At 39.9% G+C, this 25,165-nt stretch overlaps 3 protein-coding genes across 4 annotated transcripts; 2 read left to right on the forward strand and 1 right to left on the reverse strand.

Annotated features, from left to right (window-relative positions):
* Nucleotides 1-3,135: 3,135 nt before the first annotated feature.
* LOC103453060 (mediator of RNA polymerase II transcription subunit 33A-like) lies at nucleotides 3,136-11,824 on the forward strand. 2 transcript variants are annotated; one of them, XM_008392593.4, is made up of 12 exons: nucleotides 3,136-3,595; nucleotides 4,848-4,958; nucleotides 5,055-5,402; nucleotides 5,738-6,054; nucleotides 6,159-6,250; nucleotides 6,958-7,318; nucleotides 7,819-8,029; nucleotides 8,600-8,714; nucleotides 8,883-9,044; nucleotides 9,200-9,860; nucleotides 10,199-10,405; nucleotides 10,543-11,824. In XM_008392593.4, the coding sequence occupies exons 1-12, from the start codon at nucleotides 3,321-3,323 to the stop codon at nucleotides 11,658-11,660; spliced, it is 3,978 nt and encodes a 1,325-aa protein (XP_008390815.3). In that variant the 5' UTR covers nucleotides 3,136-3,320; the 3' UTR covers nucleotides 11,661-11,824. The 2 variants fall into 2 exon arrangements, with proteins under 2 accessions (XP_008390815.3, XP_070666785.1); XM_070810684.1 differs by having other exon boundaries at nucleotides 3,236-3,595; nucleotides 5,183-5,402.
* A 548-nt stretch (nucleotides 11,825-12,372) lies between these two features.
* Nucleotides 12,373-21,289, forward strand: LOC103453182 (mediator of RNA polymerase II transcription subunit 33A-like). The gene is made up of 12 exons (XM_070810757.1): nucleotides 12,373-12,745; nucleotides 13,137-13,247; nucleotides 13,514-13,861; nucleotides 13,957-14,258; nucleotides 14,328-14,419; nucleotides 14,517-14,877; nucleotides 14,948-15,161; nucleotides 16,060-16,174; nucleotides 16,262-16,429; nucleotides 16,509-17,154; nucleotides 17,404-17,613; nucleotides 17,795-21,289. Exons 1-12 carry the CDS (start codon nucleotides 12,471-12,473, stop codon nucleotides 18,907-18,909), a joined length of 3,957 nt encoding a protein of 1,318 aa, XP_070666858.1. The 5' UTR covers nucleotides 12,373-12,470; the 3' UTR covers nucleotides 18,910-21,289.
* LOC103453061 (pentatricopeptide repeat-containing protein At5g19020, mitochondrial) lies at nucleotides 16,071-24,580 on the reverse strand. Its single transcript, XM_070811296.1, has 2 exons — nucleotides 23,779-24,580; nucleotides 16,071-21,373 (listed from the first exon to the last, which is right to left on the reverse strand). Exons 1-2 carry the CDS (start codon nucleotides 24,447-24,449, stop codon nucleotides 19,102-19,104), a joined length of 2,943 nt encoding a protein of 980 aa, XP_070667397.1. The 5' UTR covers nucleotides 24,450-24,580; the 3' UTR covers nucleotides 16,071-19,101.
* Nucleotides 24,581-25,165: the final 585 nt, after the last annotated feature.

The following is a 25,165-nucleotide window of genomic DNA, read 5'->3' on the forward strand; positions in this document are numbered from 1 at the left end:
TTCAACCCAGCCAGTACACAATGCAACATCTTCAAGAGACGTCCAATTCGTACTTGCATCAGTAGTCATTTTGTTGAAAAAAATTGGATTGAAACTTTGAGAGAAAGATAGGAATGTGATTGAAAGTAGTTGAGAACATATGAAATTGTGGTGTAAGGTAGATGATAATGAGAGGGTATTTATAGAAAAGTAAAAACATTTTTTTTTAATTTTCAGTTTTTTTTTTATTTTTTACAATTTTTTTATTTTTTTATTCAAATAATTAATCTCTGCCATTAGATTTAAAAAAATTAAATTCCAACACTCCAGATTGTGCCATGTGTCACAACGGTAACTTTTCTTAATTTTAAAACTATTTTTTCTTTTTTTTTTAATTTATAAAATAGATTAATATCAACCGTTGATCTCAGATCGAACGGTTGATATTAAATAAGTTTTTTATTTATTTTTATTACCGTTTCAAATCGGACGGCTCATATTAAAGAGCCGTTGAGATCGAACGGACCGTGGGAAGTCACATGGCTTCCCAACGGTCACCTGCATTTCCTGGCGCGCGGGCCCTGTGCCCTGTAAACTTGTCGGCTGATGCGCCCCCACTCACGAGTGAAGGGCACGCGCCTAACACAAAAAAAATAAAAAAAGCACCGACGCCAGGCCTGGCGTCAGGCTAACGTCACACACACCTCGGGCTGCAAGGCTGGCAATTCTCCACGAGCCTGGTCCTCGGGCTCCCACCTTCACTCGGACTGCCCAATGCTGGAGGCCTATCCACCGGCCCTCGAGCTCCCACCTTCACTCGGGCTGCCAATGCTGGAGGCCTATCCACCGGCCCTCGGGCCCTTTCCCTTCGCCTGTCCCCAGAGCAGGTAAAATGTCTATATTTGTGCGTCTGAATTTGGTGTCAGCTTGACGTGACCATGGGCACTAAGATTGGGTACCAAAGCTCGACTACCTTTTCCTCCCTTTCATATTATTTTATACCATTACCCGAATTTCCTAGAATTATTTGGTACCCCATCAATTTAGTGAGAAGGTGAAAGTGATGGTTTTTTTTAATTTTAAGGTTTCATTCTTTTGCTGGCCTTGGCCGCATTCTTTTTGGTGGTAACTGGCAACCATCTTTTGAGAGAGAGAGAGAGAGGAGCACAAGTGTATAAATGTGTATGGTCTTTCAAAAAGATGACAACAATGCTTCCTAATTAAAGTTAATTAAGACTTAAGAATCGGATTCATGTGAGCTTATCTATATAAAAAAAATGAATAACATATTATGCATTGATTCATGGCCGGCCCTGAGAATTTGAAAGCGAGCCTTTAAATTGGGGTTTTAGAGTTCTTTGATTTTCGACTCTTTATATGTTATGTATAAAAAAAGAGTTCGCTAAATGCATTAAAAAGTCTATTTCTACATCAAATGTTATTAACAATTAATATCAAAAGAAAAAAATATAACAAACATTACTTAAATATTACATGTCTTGTGTTTTAGATGCATATGTACTAATTAAGTTTACATAATCTGTCTTGTGACAAAGTTGATGCAAGATAAGATTTGATCAATTTAATTTTGAAAAACTTCTTTTTGCAGAGGCAACTGTAACTTGTGTGGTTAACAAAATTCTATAAGCAAAGACTCAAATTTGTAAACTTCTTATTAGAACAAACACAAAATTTATAATATTAATTTCCATATATATAACAAAGTTTGTAATAGTTCTATAAACAAATGCAAATATATTTCTTAATGCACACAACGAAGCTATTATCCAATCATCGATCTCTCATTATATACTATGTGAATTCTTCATAATATTCATAACTGAAAAAATCTTTCAGCTAAATCAGTTGCAACGAGTAAAATAAACTTCAATGTCACAAACAAGTACACCCCGTTTTCCACACACAATCCCATCTCTCTCATGAAGAATTATTTTTGCTAAGATTGTTGTGGGAGGTTGAACCACATTAGTTGAGACTTTTCAAGATTAATGACCCAAACATCTAAAGTTTACAGTAGTTGATATATAAGATGCCCAAAGGAAGGCATGCAATAACACTATTGCTTACCTACCAAGACATAACATCAACATGGGTAGGAGGGATTGTGATAACATAACCAAGAACTTCTTCACAAACTGGTTCCCAGTGGAAAAAGTGGGGGAATAGGAGGACCACCTTCTCCGTTCCCATGCCTAATAAGCCTCATAAGTCCTAACTAATTTGCTTGGAGGTGGACCAACCCTACTCTCTCTCTCTCTAGTGGCCTTATCAACCACCTACCGCAAACCACTATGGTTTTTCACCTTATGGATTGGTTATCATTGGACCTTTTGGATTGGCTATCATTTGTGGGCCAGGGTTCGGCTCACACGTGAGAAAGGTCAGTGTAAGGTTACATATTTACCCTTGGTTACTTGCAACTGAAAGTTGAGCAATTCTTGTGCTTGTGGAGTTGGATCCGATAACTTGTACCTTGGTACATTGGTGGGGACACGATTTTGGTTCTAACTTCTGTAGGTACTTGATAATCTTAAATAGAATGTCTGCACATGACGTCTAATGACATTCAGTTTTTAGTTCGTGAAAAAAATCTTAAATTCGATTTACGCGAATGTAAAAATGATAATATATTGATAGTGACTTTCATATTAAATTGTGACTTCTAGTGAATGTCCAAATGATACAAGTTTGGTTTTTCTTGTCGAATGGTCAACTAGATAGAAAAGTAAACACAAAAGAATGCATTTTTGTTTACCATCTTCAATTAATGACAATAGTCACAATACTCATCATTTTATTTATTATCTTTAAATGAAATTTTAAAAACTATGATGTGAAAATATACAAATTTAAATGGTGAGCATTACCATCGTGCAATACAAAAAGGATACAACATCATAATAGAGATGTTGAAGAGAATCTGATTGAATTAACGAAACCACCATTCATTTGTCCCCACATGCCATTGCCATGTATAGGCAGAAGAAAAACCTAAATCCCAATACTACCCCTCACACAATTAGACATTTCTATTTCTAACACCAATTTTAGGCAATTTATACACAAAATTTCACAACTTATAAAAAAAAAAACAAAAACAGAGCATAAAACAATGAAACAATTCTCTCCCCTCCTGTCTCACTCATCGGTGTCACCTCTGCAGTTGTTGATCTGCTCTCTCTCTCTCTCCCCTCTCTTTCTATACATTCTCACTACTCTGCAGTTGTTGATCTGCTCTCTCTCTCTCTCTCTCTCTCTCTCTATACATTCTCACCAACCTACTCCAAATTCCAAAACCATAACCAAAATCTGACTCAGAAATGGAGGGTTCTTTCCGAGGCAGTCTCTGGGGCAGTGTGGTGGAGCTGACCAAAGGGGCACAGCAAAAGGGTAGTGATCCTCAGCTCTGGGTCATACAGTTGTCCTCCAACTTGAACTCCATGGGAGTTTCTTTGCCCTCGGTGGAGCTCGCCAACGTGTTGGTTTCTCACATTTGCTGGGAAAACAACGTGCCCATCGCGTGGAAGTTTCTGGAGAAGGCTCTGATGTTGAAGATTGTGCCCCCCATGCTTGTTCTTGCTCTGCTTTCACAAAGGTTTGTGCTTTTGCTCTCAGATTTTCTGTTTGAAGATTTTTGGTTTCTGCGTTTTAGCTTTTTTGGGTGGGTTCGGATTTTTGTAATTATTTTTTGATAAACGATAAAGATAATCTACACTAAATTCATCTTTACGGAAGGAGAATTCGAACCTTGGATTCACGGTGGGAAGCGCTCTGCCCTAGCCAACTTGACTATAAGTCGAGGTCTGCGGTTTTTTTGGATTTTAAATGAGGTTCTTTTTGAGACATTTTTCAGTTGGGATCAGATTAAGGGTGTGAAATAGTTTAAAGGTTTCATCTTTTGTTTTGCCCTCCTGCTGTTTGATTCATTGCTATCTGTGTTTTAATGGGTTTTCTGTGTTTAATGCTTTGTTTTCTGTACTGTTTTGTTTGGTTGCTTATAAAATGGAGTAATACCAGAATCTTAAATATGTTGGTGTTGTTTAGGACAAGGAGGATATGTTTGGTGAATTGTAGCATATTCTTGTGTTTCGGTTGACTAGGAGGAGAAATTAATGTGTTGCACAAATACTCCTCTTTATTTTCTGGACATTTTTTAAATTTCAGACTTTTCTTTAGCATTCCCCCGCATTTCAAATCATGGAATGGGTTCACATGTTTGTCCTTGTACTTTATGTTTTTCTTATAAAAGTTGATTCTTCTATAATTTCCATCTCGGTTTTCCCTGTCTCGATTATTCAGTACGATCAATGTTGTTAGGCATTCTTTCTAATGTTTCCTAGAAGCCAAAAAGAAGGGATAATGAGTGAGCCAAGTTATTGTGATGACATTAGTAGGGTGGAGTTTTCATTCCTTAGATGCGTTAAATATACTTTTGGCGTCTTTATTCCTATATTTCTTTCAACCGAGCAAAGAGTGGCTAGACATGTGATCATCTTAATTTAATCTTCATTTGCTTGCGAACTCAATTAAATTCATGGATCAACAATGTGTTACATTGATGAGTGAGTGTGGCATTGATTATTACGTATTTGCAAAAATATTTATTTTGAAGTATCAAGTGGCATGCTGATTACTGATCTTAGGTTGCCTTGCTTGCCACTGATGTGCTGGTACAGGATTTGGATAGTTGGGTTCTGTTTGTTTCTTTCTCCAGATCTAATTATGTTCACTTTTTCTTAAGTTGCCGTTGCATGGTTTCACTTGTGAGAAACTGCTTGCTCCCTTGTGTTGTAGGAAAGTGGAAACTCTCATAATGGTCGTATTGTTGTCTATCATTCTTTCTACAGGGTCATTCCAAGTCGACGTTCCCAGCCAGTGGCATATAGACTCTACATGGAACTCCTTAAGAGACACATTTTTACCCTTAAATCTCAGATAAACGGGCCAAATTATCAAATGTAAGCTATCTTTAGTGCAGAATATTGTTTGCTTACATTGTGCTGACAATGGTGCTTACATTGTATCTGGAATTTGTACCTATATTCTTCATACAGAATCATGAAATCTATAGAATCTGTTCTTCATCTTTCCTGGAATTTTGGTTTTCCAGCAAGTGACCCTGGGATTCTTGTGGTTGAGTTTTTATTTTCAATTGTATGGCAATTGGTTGATGCATCATTAGATGATGAAGGATTTCTGAACTGTACACTCGAAAAGAAGTCCAAATGGGCAATTGAACCTCAAGAAATGGAGATAGATTGTGAGGGTAGTTATTATGCGAAGAGGAGTGAACACAATGAGATACTGCTGGAAGCAAATACTGTCATGGCCATTGAGATAATTGGGCAATTTCTTCAAAATAATGCAACATCAAGAATTCTTGACTTGGCTCACCGAAACTTGTAAGTTCTTGTTCCCTTTATCAATTGCATCTATATTTCGTCCTAGTTCCCTTTATTTTGTACGACTTTAATATTTAATTTTCTCAAGCATTGGATGGCCTTAGTACTCAAATTATATCCGTATGAATTTTTTTGAATGTTCTTTCAACAGATTTCCTTCTATTTACGTTGGAAATTCGTTGTATGCATTGTGTTTTTTTTTTTTTCATTTCATTTGCCACCAAGTCTGAAAATTAAAGACTAACTATTCCTTTCACCAGTACCTTGGTCAGTTTCCTTCTTGATCTTTGCCTTCACTGCAAGAGATTGCTTAACATGCCGACCTACATTTTCAGGCCTGTACATTGGACAAGTTTTACTCAACGATTACAGATGCTTGCATCAAACTCATTAGCATTAAGAAATTCGAAAACTCTTACAGCAGAGGCTCTTATAAACTTGACTTCAGATGGTCGCATGGTCTTGCCTCGAGAATGTAAAACAACTTCTTTGCTGAAGTATCATGCAGTGATGGCTTATAGATCTCTCACTTCTGCTGGTCTGTGTCACGGGGCTAGTCGTTCTGCTTTGTGGCTTCCTCTTGATCTTGTATTAGAAGATGCCATGGATGGATATCAAGTTGACGCAACAAGTGCTGTTGAAGTAATTACTGGTAAACACAAATTTTATCCCTTGTTCTTAAAGTAGTATTAAATTACTATTTGTTCTTATGAAACCAGTTCTGTGAGAATGAAAAAGCAAGGTTTTGTTTTGTAGGTTTGGTTAAAACCCTTCGAGCAATAAATAGCACAAGCTGGCATGATACCTTTTTAGGCCTTTGGATAGCAGCTCTTCGTCTTGTACAGAGGGTTCGTTCTGTTTTGAATAACTTAAAAATTTGTCCTCTTCTGTCTGAATGGTTAGCATGTTTCCTGAACAGAATCTTAATACTCCCTATAAACATCCTACTAGCCATATTTCATATAAGTTTAACATGACCGCACCCATATGTCATGGAAGTTTAAGCAACTTAATTTCGGTACTTCTGTCAACTTTGATTGGTGAGTGGCAAAATTTCTTACAAAGTTCTAAAACTTTATGAGTTAGACAATCGTGCCGGTTGATTGTCTATTTGGTAACCCCGAGTGCATCAAAGTTGTTGCTCAATGATATAATTTGTTGATTTATTGTAACTGAAAGGAAAAAATTGTTGTATTTTATCCTTGGTCCTAAAAGCTTAAGTTGTTTACTCTCTTAATACGTGAGTCACGACTATATTTATATTCAAAACTTCTCTCACATGCGGGTCACATTTCATCGTTAGAAAGTCCAACCTATGAAATTTAACATAAATTGGGAGATTCCAGTTGTAGGGATTTTAACACAGAATCTTCTGCAGCTCTGCTATAACACCATTAGAAATGCATTGGTTTCCCATATCTTGAAAAACTTAAGCTCTTACTGTTATGATGCATGCCATCGATAATGTTTTGGTATAAGAGTTGGCACCAGATTTACTTACTTTTTAAATATATTAGTTATGCCTTCTTTTTTATGTTTCTTTTATTCCGTGTAGGAAAGGTATCCCATAGAGGGGCCTGTGCCTCGCCTCGACACCCGCTTATGCATGCTATTGAGTATCACAACACTTGTGGTTGCTGATCTGATTGAGGAGGAGGAAATTGCACCAACCAACAAAAATGAATGTGGCTCAATCAATCGCTGGAAAGAAAAAGAGGTTCTAGGACAGCGCCGCAATGATTTAGTCTCCAGCCTACAGACACTGGGTGATTATCAGGGTTTGCTGACTCCGCCGCAGTCTGTTGTTTCAGCTGCCAATCAGGCTGCTGCAAAAGCAATACTGATCCTTTCAGGTGTCAGTGCTGGGAGCAGATACTTTGAGTGCATCAGTATGAAAGACATGCCTATCAACTTCTGTGAGTAATATGAACATGCCTATCAACTTCTGTGAGTAATATGAACATGCCTGTCAGCTTCTGTGAGTAATATGATCTAGCTCTAATTCAATGTCAATGAGTTGCTTCAACATGAAAGAAGAGTTAGAAGTGGCACAAATTTGAAATAAATGGATGTTTGGAGCATGGCGATTCAGTTCACTAAAATAATATACTTGTTCATTTTTCAAATGTCTACTGTTCAACATAAAAACCCTTAGAACTGTGTCGCACATTGCTGTCCATGGTTATTGCGATCTTGTATTATTTTCCTTGTCGAGTTTTTCTTTATTCTTTCAGCCTTATTTTATTCTCCTATGTTCTTCCTGTTTCGAGGTTTTAGTATAGTTCTTTTTGGTTTGTCTATAATGGTCAGTGCCATAAGCAACTTCAAGGTTGATACTGTGTATTGTTTTCTGGAGTCAAATGTATACCGGTTAATGTTAGGCATTCTAATCTTAGGTTTATGTATTTGTTTACAGCTGGAAACATGCGTCATTTGATAGTTGAGGCCTGTATTGCTAGAAGTCTACTGGATACCTCTGCATATTCCTGGCCAGGTTATGTTAATGGGCGCATCAACCAGTTACCTCAGGGCGTGCCAACTCAAGGGCTTGATTGGTCATCATTTATGTTGGGGGCTATGCTTACTCCAGCAATGGCTAATTCTTTGGTTTCCAGTCCTGCTTCAAGGTATACTAACATTTAACCTCTTAATTATGTTACATTTAGTAATTCATGTTGTAATTAAATTAGTTCCTTGCTGCTTTTCTGGCTTGAAACCGCTGTTCCTATACTACATGTGTCAAATATAAGTGGATAGGTAGTTTTTTCTCCCTGGTAACTATGGATTCCTTAAATCGGATTACCACTTTCTGAAGGCCCATCAATAGGTGATTTCTAAGTTTTCGGTTTTTGAGTTCATGCATAAATGCACTACTTAGGATGGAGGTTTTACACGGGTTTACATTTGGTTCACAGGAGTTTTAAGAATCTAATAATCTAATCGATGTCGTACATGGATACCTTTGGCCACTAGCGTTATGATTCCAATGTCCAAGTGGCGGGGTAGTGTGCAAAATATTAAAGGGGAACTCTGTATAGATAGATGACCTTTTATATTACCTTTTTAAGCTTCTTTGATGATGGCCTGGTCTTCAGTTACTCCTTTTTCTTTCCTGAAGCCAGGTATATCAGATGCTCTTTTTTGTAAATTTATCCAAAGGTAAAGCTACTGAATTAAGCTCATGGATTTGATGGAAGCTTAGCAGAACTCGAGAAAGTATTTGAGGTTGCAGTCAATGGATCCAACGGCGAGAAGATTTCTGCTGCTACCGTTTTGTGTGGCGCCTCACTAATTAGAGGATGGAATATACAGGTGAAGAAAACAATTTTGTTAAGACTTGATACATATTCTGATTTCTTTGCCCACAATAGCACAATGCAGTTACTTTTTTGCACTTGCCTGTTTGAATACTAAAAGTTCTTGTCATTTTCTACCAATCACTTGGCTTTCTAATTAACTTATGGTTCACCTGTTATGCAGGAACATACTGCTCATTTTATCATTAGATTACTGTCCCCTCCGGTTCCGGCTGACTATTCTGGGGATGACAGCCATTTAATAGGTTATGCACCGATGCTGAATGTCCTCATTGTTGGAATAGCATCTGTAGACTGCGTTCAGATTTTCTCTTTACATGGCTTGGTATGTATATGTTTTACTTAACTAAATGTGACGGATACAGTATAATCTTGTTAGGGTTTGTCACATCTTAGATTCAGTGATTGAACACACCCTTTACTTACAGCTAATTAGTTACAAGAGCCTCATAAACTACTGTCATTTAATTTTCTTACCAGGTCCCACAACTAGCATGTTCATTGATGCCTATTTGTGAGGTGTTCGGTTCATGTGTTCCCAATGTCTCCTGGACTCTATCAACAGGAGAACAAATCTCTGCTCATGCTGTGTTTTCGAATGCATTTACTCTCCTTTTGAAGCTGTGGAGGTTTAATCATCCTCCTCTTGAGCATGGGGTGGGAGATGTACCCACGGTTGCATCCCGACTTACACCTGAGTACCTCCTATCTGTAAGAAACTCTTACCTAGTATCTTCTGGAAGTCCTCACCAGGATCGAAATAAGAGGAGACTCTCTGCTGTTGCAAGTTCATCATCTCCAGAACCTGTATTTGTGGACTCATTTCCAAAACTAAAAGTTTGGTATAGACAGCATCAAGCTTGTATAGCCTCAACCCTCTCTGGTCTTGTTCACGGAACCCCTGTCCATCAGATTGTTGATGGGCTTCTTAACATGATGTTCACAAAGATTAACAGAGGAAGCCAGTCTATATCTTCCGTTAATTCTCCAAGTAGTAGTTCTTCGGGACCCGGAAATGAAGACAACTCTCTGAGACCTAAATTACCTGCCTGGGATATCCTGGAAGCTATTCCCTTTGTGGTTGATGCTGCTCTAACAGCCTGTGCTCATGGAAAACTTTCACCTCGTGAACTTGCTACAGGTTAGCCTTGTGTTCTCATCTCATTTTCTGTTAATGGTTTGTTACTTACATACAGCGATACCCAGGAAAATGTATGAAATAGTTTTTGAATTTGATTTTTCTTAAAACTAAATCCTGAATGTTTGATTGAGTTAATATTTAGTAACTGTATCATTGGATTTCATCTGACTGGGTATTTTAGATTTTCCCGAGGTCATAAATTTGACTTGTAGATGTAATTGAACGAAATTTATTTTTTATTTTTATAATTACTACACGTCGCCCTCAATTTTAAGAGAGAAAGAAGTCATTACACCATGGCGAAATATATTAGATAACTGGAATTTTCTCTATTTCAGGGCTTAAGGATTTAGCAGATTTTCTTCCTGCATCTTTGGCAACCATTGTGAGCTACTTTTCTGCTGAAGTAACTCGGGGTATTTGGAAACCAGTTTTTATGAATGGAACAGATTGGCCCAGTCCGGCTGTGAATCTATCCTATGTTGAGGAACAGATTAAGAAAATCCTAGCTGCTACTGGTGTTCATGTCCCTAGCCTTGCAGCAGGTTTTCCCCTATCACGAACTTGTAACGAGAAGGAATATAAAGCTATTACATGTTCTGGGACAGATTTTCTTTTCTTTCCATTTTCCCCATATTGTTTTTTCACCTCTAGTATTTTGACTGAGACTAAACTATTACAGGTGGAAGCTCTCCAGCTACACTTCCAATGCCCCTAGCTGCGTTTGTGAGTCTTACTATTACTTACAAGATTGACCGAGCATCAGAACGCTTCCTCAGTTTGGCTGGCCCCACCTTGGAGTGCCTTGCAGCTGGTTGCCCGTGGCCTTGTATGCCAATTGTCGCATCTCTTTGGACTCAAAAGGCCAAGCGATGGAGCGACTTCCTTGTCTTTTCTGCATCTCGGACTGTTTTCCTCCAGAACAGTGATTCAATGGTTCAGCTTCTTAAAAGCTGCTTTACTGCCACACTTGGACTGAATGCCACTCCTATTTCGAGTAATGGTGGTGTTGGAGCACTTCTTGGCCATGGATTTGGATCCCATTTCTGTGGTGGGATTTCCCCCGTTGCACCAGGGATTCTTTACCTACGTGTGTACCGATCAATTACAGATATAGTCTTCATGACAGAAGAGATTGTTACTATCTTGATGCATTCTGTAAGAGAGATAGCATGCAGTGCTCGTCCTAAAGAGAGATTGGAGAAGTCGAAGACAACAAGAAACCCAATGAGATATCAACAGGTTTCACTTGATGGAGCAATGTCTAAGGTGAAACAAGCAGCTTCACTTGGGGCATCTTTAGTATGGTTAACAGGAGGCTTGTGTCTGGTTCAGTCATTGATCACTGAAACCTTGCCTTCTTGGTTTATATCTACACATGGCTCCGAGCAGGAACAAGGGTCAGAAGGAATGGTTCCCATGCTTTGCGGCTATGCGCTTGCATACTTTGCAGTGCTCTGTGGAGCTTTTGCTTGGGGCATTGACTCGTCATCATCAGCATCAAAACGGCGTCCTAAAATCCTACATATCCACATGGAGTTTCTTGCAAGTGCACTTGATGGGAAGATATCACTTGGTTGTGATTCTGCAACATGGCGTGCCTATGTGTCGGGTTTTGTAACCCTAATGGTCGGTTGCACACCACATTGGGTGCTCGAGGTTGATGTAGACGTGTTGAAGAGACTGAGTAATGGTCTGAGGCAGTGGAACGAGGAAGAGCTTGCTCTGGCCTTGCTGGGGATCGGAGGCGTCGGTACAATGGGAGCGGCCGCTGAACTCATAGTCGAAAATGAGATGTAAAGTACATTCCCCAACGCAGGTTTAAGGTTTTAGGATGTCGGATGTAAATGTACAAAATGGTTGTAGATTAGATTTGTCGCCGGAAACATGTGCAACATTTTGTAGCAAAAAGTTACGTAATTTTGTTCCCTGAAAAATTAAGAGAGCAAACTGCTTCTTTATACATACTGTCCATCTTCGTGCAAGTTCTAATTTCTTTCTTTTCTCAAGTAGTTCATCGGATCCGATCAATAATACATAGATTAGACAGTTTGTAGCAAATTTGTCGGTTTTGTGCGCCTAATTAGTTACTCTTTCAATTTTTTTTTATAATATATTTCTTTTTCTTTTGTGCAATAAATTATGAATACCTTACCTTTTAAACCCAATACGAGTCGTATAATCCGGCTAAAGAACATGCATCTATTCTCAGTATATCATCGACAATGTGTTAATAACATTTTAAATTTGTAATAAATAAAATGTACCGACATGTTAAGAGATCTGCATAACATTTTAGTTATCCTAAAGAGAAGAAAAATGAATCAGCATAACTCAGTTTAATGATCCCTACAAAATTGTTCTAAATTCCCAACTTTTTTCCTCAACAATATAGAATCCAAGTGGCAATCTTACAGCCAGTTTGACTTTCTCCATGTTTGACCGCTTCAGTTTCAAGACCGAAAAAAAACACACATGCACATCATGCAGAGTCGCAGAATGTGGAGCAAATCCAAAAGACAATCCCTCAACATTCTTCTGATTCTCCACCACCCGAAATATCTCTCTGTCGCCGGAAACACCCGAAACACTGACCATTGTGATCGAGAAATGGCGGATCCCGAACTGAGCAGCCTCTGGGATGTTGTGATAATGCAGACCAAGGAGGCTCAAGAAAAGGGTAGTGATCCTCTTCTTTGGTCGATTGAAGTCTCGTCGAATTTGGCCTCTGCCGGGGTGTCCCTGCCATCTATAGAGCTCGCCGACGTTTTGGTTTCGCATATTTGTTGGGAAAACAACGTGCCGATTATGTGGAAGTTTCTTGAGAAGGCCTTGGTTTTCAACATGGTGCCCTCCATGCTTGTTCTTGCTTTGCTTTCTTCCAGGTCCGTGTTTCTGTTTTGATTTAAGGATTGAATGGTCGATATATCAAAACATAATGACATGACATTGGCACATTATCGACAATGTCAATACAAATTCATCCTTAAACAATGTACGTTATGCACATAGAATTCTCGTAAGATTAGACTTAGTAGTTGTTCTTTGTTGAATGAAAACTGTTCATGTGTTGCACTTTCATGTACAAATAAAACCCATGTTGCACCCTATGCGATATTATTGTGATAGCATGTCAACAATAAAACGTATTGATAAGATGTTGACAAATTATCAACAATATCGATATAAATTCGTTATTTATAAAGGACTAATATTCTGCACAGAGTATTCCAGTAACATAAATAAACTTTATAGTTGCTTATTTTCTTTCCATAGGGTTATTCCGAATCGACGTGTCCAGCCAATAGCATATAGGCTTTACATGGAGCTCCTCAAGAGACATGCTTTTTCACTGAAATCTCAAATTAAAGGGCCTAGTTATCAACAGTGAGTTTCTAATTTCATCACTTGTATTGATGAAAAAAAAAAGCCGTTTACATTGTCTTAAAAGAAAGCCGATTGAGAGCCCATTTGGGAGTGATTTTGGAAGTGACAAAAGCACTTCTCATGTGCTACTATCATAAATGATTCTAGCCCTCCCAAAATCAGTTCCAAACAGGCACTTAGTGTATAATGTAAATGTTTTTTTATGAAATTTTGTTGTACCTTTTTTTTTTTGGCATTGCAATATATAACTTATCTTCTTCATACAGGGTTATGATATCAATAGATACTATTCTTAATTTGTCCCAGACATTTGGGTTGCAAACAACCGAAGCTGGGACTACTGTGGTTGCGTTCATCTTCTCAACCGTGTGGCAGTTGCTCGATTCATCGTTAGACGATGAGGGGTTACTGGAACTTGCTCCGGAAAAGAAGTCCATATGGCCAACTAAACCCCAAGACATGGACATAGACGGTCTCGAAAATCATCATGAGGAGCGGAATGAACAATATGAGAGATTGCAGAGTCGTAACACTGTGATGGCCATTGAGTTAATCGCGGAGTTTCTGCAAAATCTATTGACTTCCAAGATTCTTAACTTGGCGAAACGAAACATGTATGTTTCCTTGCAATGGAAGTAATCGTTTTACCCCCAGGCAAGGTTTTTAGTATGGGAGATTAATGCTTGATAATTTTCTGCCACATTCTCAGGCTTCAACACTGGGAAGCTTTTGTTAAGCGATTGCAAGTGCTTGCCGAAAAATCATCGGCGTTGAAAAATACCAAACTTACTAGTCCTGAGGAACTTCTGAAGTTGGCTTCAAACATTTGCATGAGCTCGCAAAAATCCAAATTGCGCTCGGTGCATAAGTGCCATTCGATTATGGATTCTTCGGATGGAATATGCCATGGAACCGGTCGCTCAACCATATGGCTTCCCCTTGATCTGGTGCTAGAAGATGCCCTGAATGCTACACAGATCAATGCCACAAGTTCCATTGAGGTTATCACCGGTAAGCAGATCACTTCTTATATCGACCGTTAGCAATGTCTGAGGATATAACATTTTCTTTCTTGCTCAGGTTTGATGAAGGTCCTTCAAGCCATCAACTGTGCAACTTGGCATGACACCTTCTTAGGCCTATGGATTGCAGCACTTCGTCTAGTCCAAAGGGTTCGAAATTGCTAAACTTCTGTTGTTTCCTTGGAACACAAGTTAATCATACATTATCATTTTGGGCAATCGCGTTAATTGCTGCTCCTTTTTTCAGGAAAGGGAGCCTCTTGAGTCCCCTTTTCCTCACTTAGAGTCCCGCTTATGCATGTTGCTCTCTATCACCACTCTTGTGGTTGCTGGCCTTATCGAAGAAGATGAAAGCGCGAAAGTGGACACGACAGAATACAGCTTTGCCAATCACTCGAGACGACAAAAGGTGACAGGGAAGTCGCGCGATGATTTAGTTTCCAGCTTACAAATGCTGGGAAATTTCATAGGACTGCTGGCTCCCCCTCGTTCAGTTGTTTCTGCAGCAAACAGGGCTGCTGCGAAAGCAATGTTCTTCATCTCAGGGACGAGGGTTGAAAGTGCACACTTGGATTGCATCAGCACGAACGACAGCTCAACGGATTGCTGTAAGTAAAACCATAGTTACAGATTCAGATTATAAATGCAATTCTCTCTAAATCCATGTTCCTGTTTCAGCAGGAAACATGCGACATCTGATAGTTGAGGCTTGCATAGCAAGAAATCTAATAGACACGTCGGCATATTTCTGGCCGGGCTATGTGAAAGGAGGCATCAATGGAATGCCTTCTAATATACCTGCTGATAAAGTTCCTGGGTGGTCCTCATTGATGCAGGGGGCAGAACTTACTCCATTGTTGACAAAGGAATTGATTTCAATTCCTGCACCAAGGTATATACAAGCACTTATCTTTTGGCAATGCTTTATAAGAAACACTTCTACTCATAAGCGCATTCATTAAAAGTGCTTTTATTAGGGCATTGAGAGTTAATAAAAATATAAGGGCTTCTTGAAAAAACAAAATGTGCTTCTCTATGAAGCTTTTTCACAAGACACCACTTTTTTCAGCCAATTGTAGTCAAAGTGTTTTTGGTCATCTAGAACTGCTCTAAGCCATTCTAAAAATTGAGGTGATTTCTGCACTTTCATTTTTTCCTTCTGCACATCCTGTTTATTTTTGTCTTTTGATTCTCTTTGATTTATTCAATTCAAAGACTGTAAATAAACATGGGTGTGATATGTGTGAAGGGAAAGAAAAAGGTTGTGCGAGAATCATTTTTCTCTAAAAACACTTCCAAACAAGCCAAAAACTAACTAACCGTTTGATAATCATTCCGTTTTCAATTTTCACTTTTTGAAAACTGAAATCTTGTTTAAGAACTACTTTTAGTTTTCAAAAAAATGAAACTGAAAACTACTTTTTTGAGTTTTTACTTTTTGGTTTTCAGTTTTTATACTTTTGATAACTAAAAACTAAAAATAGTTATAAAACAAGACTTCGGTTAAAAAAAATGTAAAAACTGAAAACGAAATGGTTATCAAACCACCCCCAAATTGTCTTTTCTTTTGCAGGAGCTTGTTTAAAAACTGTTGTAGTTCTGCCTTAGTGACACCATCAATTTTAATATGATCACTCATGTTAATGTTGATCTTCAGATTATAAGTTCAAATCTCGTGTACAACAGTTAATAAAAACAATATATGTTATCCCACATCATGTGCTCTTTTTTGTGCAAACCCCAACGCCTTTGGTAAGCAATTGAATGTAAGCTCATGGTTTTGGTGGAAGTTTAACAGAACTGGAGAAAATATATGAGATAGCCATCAACGGATCAGATTCTGAGAAAATATCAGCAGTTACCATTCTTTGTGGGGCCTCCCTGAATCAGGGTTGGAATATACAAGTAAATTACATTCTTGTCCCTTACCTTCTCTCTTTCATTCTTCAGATCTTCTCCATCATCATGCATTAAGGTCCGCATTTCATGCAGGAACACACTGCCCATTTTATTATCAGGCTGTTGTCTCCTCCATGTCCTGCAAATTATTCCGGCAGCGGCAGCGGCAGCCATCTGATCGGTTATGCTCCGTTTCTGAATGCCCTTGTTGTGGGGATATCGTCCATCGACTGCATCAAGATTTTCTCACTCCTTGGCATGGTACTTTTACTTTCATTAACCTAAATGCTGTTATTTAGGCGAAAATTGATGTCGTTCGGTTTTGTAATGCTGTTGCCAGGTTCCACAACTAGCATGCTCAGTGATGGCGATCTGTGAGACTTTCGGGTCATGTGTACCTAATGAAACTTGGAGTAGCACACCAGGGACAGAAACCTCTGCTCATGCTGTATTTTCTAATGGATTCACTCTTATTTTGAAACTGTGGAGGTTTAATCATTGCTTTTCCGACCAACTAGGATACGTTCCAACTGTTCAATCCAACCTTACTCCCGAATACTTTCTGTTAGTACGAAACTCCCACCTAGTATCCTCTGAAAAGGTCCGCCAGGATCCTGAGAAAAGGAGACTTGCAGCAGTTTCAAGCTCATCATCTGCACAGCCCATCTTCATTGATTCATTCCCGAAATTAAAAGCCTGGTACATGCAGCATAATGCTTGCATAGCTTCCACCCCCCCTGGACTCACCCATGGAAACCCCATTCATCGCCATGTTGATGAGCTTTTAAACATGATGTTCAAAGACAAAGAACAAGGAAGAGATTCTAATGCTTCTGTTAGTGGTAGTCCGTCTAAAGAAGCAGACGAAGATACTTATTTAAGAAACTCTGCAGCTTGGGATATTCTGGCAGCTGTTCCGTTTGTAGCCGATGCTGCTTTAACAGCTTGTAACCATGGGAGACTCACTCCCCGAAAACTGGCAACGGGTAAGTAAAGTACCCGTTTATAATTACCTATAATTGGATTCATCTTCAATGAAAGGAACCTACTCAAAAGTAGTCTTAAGTATCTTTTTGTGTGTGTGTGTGTGTGTGTCCGCTAGCATTATCTGCCGTCCAGGAAACCTACGTGGCAAACTGTACTTCAGAACCAATCTGACGTGTTTTTCGAGTCACTGCAATTACTTGGCTTTACATATGTGTACTACTAAAATCCTAGATGCTCTGTTGTCTTAGGGCTTAAAGTCTTGGTTGATTTTCTTCCTGCATCTTTGGGAACCATTGTGAGCTACTTATCAGCTGAAATACGAAGGGGTGTTTGGAAACCAGCTTATATGAACGGAACAGATTGGCCCTGTCCTGATGCAAATCTGCCAAATATTGTGGAGAAGATCAAAATAATTGTAGCTGCCACTTCTGTTGACGTCCCAAGCACTGCTCATTCAGGTTTCTTATTTTTCAACATTACGTAAATGTATGTGATGAATATTGTGATTCATGAACATAATTCTCTAATAGGGGCATTAACTAGAGACATTTTTCTCAATTGTTGGATGTATATGGTTAAGATATGTAATATGCAGACACTGTACATATTTCTAACATGGATAACGGTTTGTTGTCACAGAAGGAAACTGTCAAGCTACATTACCGTTGCCCCTGGCTGCCTTAGTAAGCCTTACTATAACGTATAAAACTGACAGAGATTCAAAACGATACCTCGATTTATGCACCGTGGCCATGGCCTCCATTGCAGCTGGTTGCCCCTGGCCCTGCATGCCGATTGTTTTTTCACTCTGGACCCAGAAAGCAAAGCGTTGGGGCAACCACTTTGTCTTCTCTGCATCTCGTGCTGTCTTCCTCCAACACCCCAATGCTCTGATCCAGGTTCTTAAGAGCTGCTTCACTGCGACACTTGGCCTGCAGTCCTCTCCTCTCTCATACAATGGAGGTATTGGAGCTCTTCTTGCCCATGGAATTGGATCTCACATCCATGGAAGGGTTTCTCCTGTTGCCCCTGGGATCCTCTATCTACATGTTTATCCATATTTATCGGACATTGTCTTCTTGAATAAAGAGATTGTTTCCCTCATGATGTATTCCGTGAGTGAGATAACAGGAGGACAGGTTCCTACCGAGAGATGCAAGAGACTGAAGGCAGCAAAGAATGCAATGATAAAAGGACAATATCACATGGCTTCAAACCTCACTCGGGGTAAACTTATGGCTTCACTTGCGGCTTCTTTAGTATGGTTATCAGGAGGCTTAGATCTGGTTCAGTCATTGTTTAAAGAATTTCTGCCTTCATGGTTTGTATCTATCCACAGTTTCAGACAAGATGGAGAATCAAACGGAGATGCATGGTTAAGGGGTTATGTGCTTGCTTACTTTGCATCGCTGTGTGGAGGCTTTGTATGGGGTATTGACTCATCATCCTGGGGATCCAAGCGGCGTCCAAAGATTCTTGGAACCCACATGGAATTTCTTGCAAGTGCACTAGATGGTCAGATATCTCTTGGCTGTGACCAGATCACCTGGCGCGCGTATGTCTTGGGATTCATGAGCCTCATGGTGGTTTGCATGCCGACTTGGATGCTGGACGTTGACGTAGATGCCTTGAAGAGAATCAGTAAGCGGCTGAGACAGTGGAATGAGGAGGAGCTTGCTCTAGATTTGCTGGGGATTGGCGGTGTTGATTTCATGGGTGCAGCTGCAGAAATGATAATTGAAAGCGAGCCGTAATTTATTGCTTTCCGTTTACCTTTATTCTTCCCTTCTGAAATTCAGCTTGAAAATTGTAGTTACATTTGAATGTCAAATTATTTCAATTCTTTATGGTACAAGTTGAAAGCTTTCTCTCCAGAACGATTGTATAGCAGCCCACATCTTCAAATTGACGGAAACTTTGAATATTTTAAAACCCCAGCACCCTTATCATACAACATCACTGTGCCCTGGAGATCTCTCCAGTTTTAGGCTCTGCATTGCTCGCCGCTCTGAAAAGGCTTTTTCCCACTTCCCTGCATCTGCATATAAATTGGATAGGAGAACTCTAACTGGGCCATGAGATGGTTGCAACCTTGTCAAACTCTTTGCAGCCATTTCTCCTATTTCCAGATTTCCATGTGTTCTACATGCCGCCAAAAGTGTGCCCCATATGACTACATCAGCCTTCATGGGCATGCTCCTTATCATTTTCTCAGCATCTCCTACTCGGCCAGCTCTTCCAAGGAGATCCACCATACAACCATAATGCTTGATATTTGGTTCTACGTTGTAAACATTCTTCATGCTCTTAAAGTACCTCTCCCCAGTCTCCACGAAGCCAGCATGGCAACATGCACTTAGGACGCCGATGAATGTGATTGAATTGAGTTTGATATTACGCTTTTGCAAGTCTGAAAACATTTCAAGGGATAACTTTGCATGTCCGTGCATGGCCAACCCACATACGATGGCATTCCATGGTGAGATTGTTGAGGTTTTATCTCGGATTTGATAGAACACCTCTAAGGCGGTATTGATACTCCCACATTTGGCATACATATCAATGAGTGCTGCACTTAGATTGTCATTGAGAGGAATGGAGTTTTCAATTATGTATTCATGTGCCCATCTTGCCTCTTTCAATGTGCCTAATGTAGCAATTCCAGATAACACACTCACCATCGTAATTTCATTCGGTTGGATCCCAGTAGCTACCATTCTTTGAAGGAGTTCTAGAGCTAATTCAGGTTGATCACTCTGTGCATAACCAGAAATCATGGAACTCCATGAAAAAACATCTTTTTCAGGCATCTCATTAAACAATGAAATTGCCTGGTTGATCATTCCATTTCTTATGTATCCTGCAATCAGGGCATTCGAAGATGCAACATGCTCCTTGATGCCCTTTTGAAACTGACGACGAGCAAGGTTCATGTCGCCACAGCCTGCATAAAAATTGATGATCGTTGCCTGTATAAAGTCATAGCAGTCAAAACCTTCCTTTACAATTGTCCCATGAAGTTGCTGACCTTCATGTACCGCCTCAGAGCGCCCACAAGCCGAAATCAAATCTACAAGCATAACATCATTCGGCCCTAGCCCAGTACGCAGCATTGCCTGATACATCATCAAAGCTTCACTCAACCACTCCACTTGCACATACCCGTCAATCATTGTACCCCATGAGACCACATCCTTTGCATGAATATTGTCAAACAACTCTCTAGCCAAATCGATAAGTCCAGCTTTTGCATACCCATTCAACATGACATTCCACGAAACTATATTCCTCTCAGGCATCTCACTAAACACACTTCTTGCATCGCATACACTCGAACAACCCCAATACATGTGCAGCAAATTCGTGGAGACAAGAACAAACCCCTCAAGCTGCAACTTAATCACCAGAGCATGAAGCATTCGACTATTCCAAATACTGCCCAAATGCGAGTAAGTTGAGATCACAGTCGCCATTGTCACCTCATTCGGGATCACCCCCGCTGACCTCATATCCCTGAAAACCTCAATGGCTTCGGTCCAACACTGATTCTGGGCAAGACCCATTATCATAGTAGTATATGAGACACATCCCTTCTCAGGCATTTTTTCAAACACCTGGCGTGCACTCTCCAAACGACCAGATTTCACATAGCCAGCAACCATAATATTGCAAGACACCGGATCCAACTTAGAGCAAGAATCGAACAGCGACTCGGCATCGGCAATGAAGCCGCATTTGGCGTACGTGTTAATCAAGCTGTTCTTGATGAAATTGTTGGAGTCCAGTCCGGACTTCAGAACAAGGGAGTGGATTTGCTGGCCTTGGAAGGAGGCCGCGAGGGAAGAGCAGGACTTTAAAGCTGAAACCAATGCGAGCTCGTAGTCGGTTTGGGTTTGGTTGATTCTGCCGGTGAAGAAGGTACGGAGATTGTCCTCTGGGTTTTGGGATGCGGCGGCGGCGGTAGAGAGCCATTTGAGACATGAAACGCGAAGGACTGGAAGTCCAGGGAACGATTTCGGTCTCTGAGATTGGAGCATCTGACGAGAGCATGAGACGCGTTGAGAGGGAAGTGAATTCAAGGAGAGAACTTGCCACGGTGTAAATATAAAATGAAAGCAAAAACATTCGAAAAGGAAGTGACCTAAGACCCAAGCTAACTTTAAATAGTTCACCCGATAAAGCGGGAACAACCATGCACATACTAAGTCAGCTATAATTTGATATTAATCTCGTGATTTGTGAAGAACTTAGTGATATTTTTTTTACTATACATGTCTTATAACACGGGTGAATTGATGCAATCAATTTTGAGAACAAAGGCCTTCATCCATATATCCATAGCGGTCCATTAATTCCCCCATTTGGTAGAGGTAATATAGCTTTGCAAACACAATATCCAATCGACAATTGCTATATTTAGTCTCATTCAATTCGTTATGCCCTTCCGAGGGGCCACCGCTCGAGAAGGTGCTTGTCTAGACAAAGGTGGTTTCAGAAATAAAAGTGCGCCGCCGGAGTATATGACTAATGTAAAAGAATTGTTTTGATTGAGAGTGAAGTCCAGAATACAAGGAATAAAAAACGAACATCTATAATTTAACAGGTAATCGAACATGTAATGGGAACTCCGATGGCGAAAGCATCCTGAATAATCAGCGATGATCTCCTCCATTAAGAGCCGTACTGGCCAGAGCCCTGCAAGACCAAAGAGACTTATATAAATAATCGTCCTCAACCGTATACAATGCAGATGCAGCAGTAGATACTAGATAGCTTGCATGGTTGCAAGTAATTGCTCAATGCCACTTTCAGGTTTAACAGAGCCATACAATTGTTACGACACAAAACTTGCCAGCCTACAAAACAATAAGTTAACCTACAAAGTACTGTACATAATAGTGCACCCAACAAAGTACATTTGAAACTTACCGAGGGCATTGTCTTCTAACAAGGTAAGACAAGCTGCAAATAACTAAAGCCAAATCAAGATACACATTTTCTTTTCTTTTTCTATTTATAAGAAAGACGTTCCACAGCAAAACTTAAAACCAAATCAGCAGAGTCATATGTAACTGCCAGATCTATCTGAACCAGAAATGCAGCCCAAAAGGAATGATGTTAAACTGGACCAACCCCTAGGTACGGTGCTAAAATTACTGGGTATATGCCCCAGCATCATTATAGCATTCTATCAGTTTATGTCGAGGACTCAAGTTTATGCATATACTTACTTTGTGAAGCAAAACTCATATCAAATCATGATCTATTCCACATTGTCAACCATGGTAACACTTTTCAGTAACCATTCTCAGTTACTCGTGAAATAATCATTCATGACCTACACCACAAATTATACCGTAGCATTCATGCGTTTAGTACTTCAGATTATACTCACTGCTACCGTTGTATTGATGTTCATCCAGCCTCTTTTCTTATTCTGATTAAAAGATTTCCACAGAAATCCTATAGTAATCTATCATGCATACCATTGGGATTGATGTCTAGGTTATGAAACTTAGAGACCCTTAACTTTTTTACCTCAAAAACTATGGACCCAAACAAATTCTCTCCCTAATACTTCTGGAGTAGATGTGTAAAATGGGTCGTCATTAAAATCAAGCCATCTATGCTTCCTTTGGTACTTGGGAACAACATAATTGTGCCATGCTCATGCATCATATTAGTGTGGTGCCTTAATCGTGCCATATTTTTTTACACTTGTCCAGGGCCTCATCAGCTGGATTGTTTCAGTTATTTATTATAGTTCTTGTTGTTTACTTTGTTAGGGCTTTATCGTGTCAAATTTTTTGAAACAGGCCATGTCCATACGATACGCGTACTTGCCCAGCCTGCTTATCTCTATTAGGGATCTCCCATATGATTAACAAATGTACATGCTATTTACACAGATCAATCTGAACCCAATCATAAGTCTCTTGGTGCACTACCTAAGATGTTTGTCCAACTGACAACATATATACAGTATTACCATTAAATTCCAGATTACTCAGGCTCCACTGAGCAAACAAAACATTATTCTAGCCTACATTGTTCAAAAATGCCAGATGCAATACGGCACAGCTACCTAACAGATCTAACCACGGATACAAAATGAAAAGACACATTACGCGGACATAATTTTTTAGGTGGGTGGGCAAACGAAGAAAGGTCAAACCAAAAGAAATTTTTTAATTTTCCAACACAAAAGGGTCTCACTTACCAAAAGCCTAGGTGCTCGCACCTTCTACAATATGCCATCACCTATACTTCTACTCTTCCAGACGGATCATCTGATTGCTTAAAGAGTTTATGTAAGAGATCTCAATCTCGGACTCAAATCTAAGTCTAATGGAAGTTCATGTGATCTAAGCTCTACCTCTTCAGCCTTTAGCAATTCAAATTATTCAATAAACCTTCCAGTACCCAGCAACAATTACTTGAAAATTTTCGTAAAGTTAAGCAACCCCATTGAAGTCCAATTGTTCAATTCATAGCATCCAATAAGTTGCACAGAATATTGAAACTTGCCCAGATCAATACAAACAACACTTACTCAATGCAATTAATTTCCATCTAATCAAGTAATCAAGAAAATGCAGGCAAGAAAGGAGAAGGAAACTCACTTCTTATGCCGACGTTTTCTCTTGGGACCCCAGCCTTCGAGCTTGGCCACCGGGCATCCGCATCGAGCCCGAAACAGCAGAACGGCACGGCCATTGGTCGGCGCCATCCGCCTCAGCTCAGTCCTGAGACACTCGTAATCGGGATTGCCCTCGCTGCCGCCCTTCCACGGCAGCCTATCGATATCTTTAGACCCGGACTTGACACACTCCTCCGATTGCAATTGCAAATCGAATTCCATAGCCTTCTTTAAGCCCTTGCACCCAGGCCTATCGCACTTCCTCGATCGAATGCCGCAGCAGAACTCGACTACGAACAGCGCGGCGGCGAAGAAGGTGACGAAGCCGACGACGTAGGGGACGGGAATGTGGTGGAGGAGGAGGTGGAGGGTGGAGTGAGAGAGGAGAAGCGAGAGGGAGTTGAAGATGTAGGCGAAGTAGGAGGTGATGAGGAAGGTCCCGGAGAAGAGGACGAGGATGAGGATAAGGAGGTCGAGGGTCGCCGAGGGCGAGTGCTTGCAGAGGAGGGTGCAATTAGGGTTTGAGTTAGAGTTAGGGTTTGAGGATTTGGGTTTGGGGGTTGGGGAGAAGGAGGAGGATGACGTGGCAGCGGCTGAGAAGGAGGAGGATGAGGAGGGCATGATGGTGGTGGTGGCGAACAGAAAATGGCGCATGTTAGAGAAACACGGAGGACGGGGGTTTCTGTCATTTTTCAAATTTATTTATTTAACATTTATTTAATTTTATAAATAATATTTATTTATTTATTTATTTTGGGGCATTAATGGAGGTGATGGGGGAGAAGAAGGCTTGATGGTGAAGGAGAGATCACTCCACCCACGCGCCTCCTGGAGCGAGTATGGCGTGAACCTTTAAACCTTGTTACGTCAACCATGTGAAAAGTACATTCTAATTTTTTATAATTAATTTCCTAAGTATCAATCCTGGGTAATTAGTTTAAAATTTTTGTTTTAAGAAAGAGTTTATGGAGTGCTTACCTAATTAAAACAAGACAAGTTACGAATCATGGATGTTAATGATTGACTAATCTTTCTAACATGTTTGCTTAACTGAAACAAAAATAAGAAAGAAATCAAAGAATTTACCAGAAGTAAGGAAAGATAATCAGATCCAGTGATACTCTCTAGTTAAATTAAGAGAAGTTCATCTCTAGTAAAAACCGAAACCATAACAAAAAAAAGGAGTGGGTTGTGACACTGTTTGACCAACATTACGTTATCCGTCCTTATAATCAATATTGTTAAATAGACAGAGCTCTAAGGCACATGCTGGATTTTATGCAAAAATTGGTGATTTGATAAGGATAGTTTGAATAAAGGGTTAAAGGTTGTAAATACATGGCATGTTGGATAAGACTTGAAATGACTGG

The sequence above is a fragment of the Malus domestica genome, chromosome 13 (assembly GCF_042453785.1).
Source record: "Malus domestica chromosome 13, GDT2T_hap1".
Classification (NCBI taxonomy): domain Eukaryota; kingdom Viridiplantae; phylum Streptophyta; class Magnoliopsida; order Rosales; family Rosaceae; genus Malus; species Malus domestica.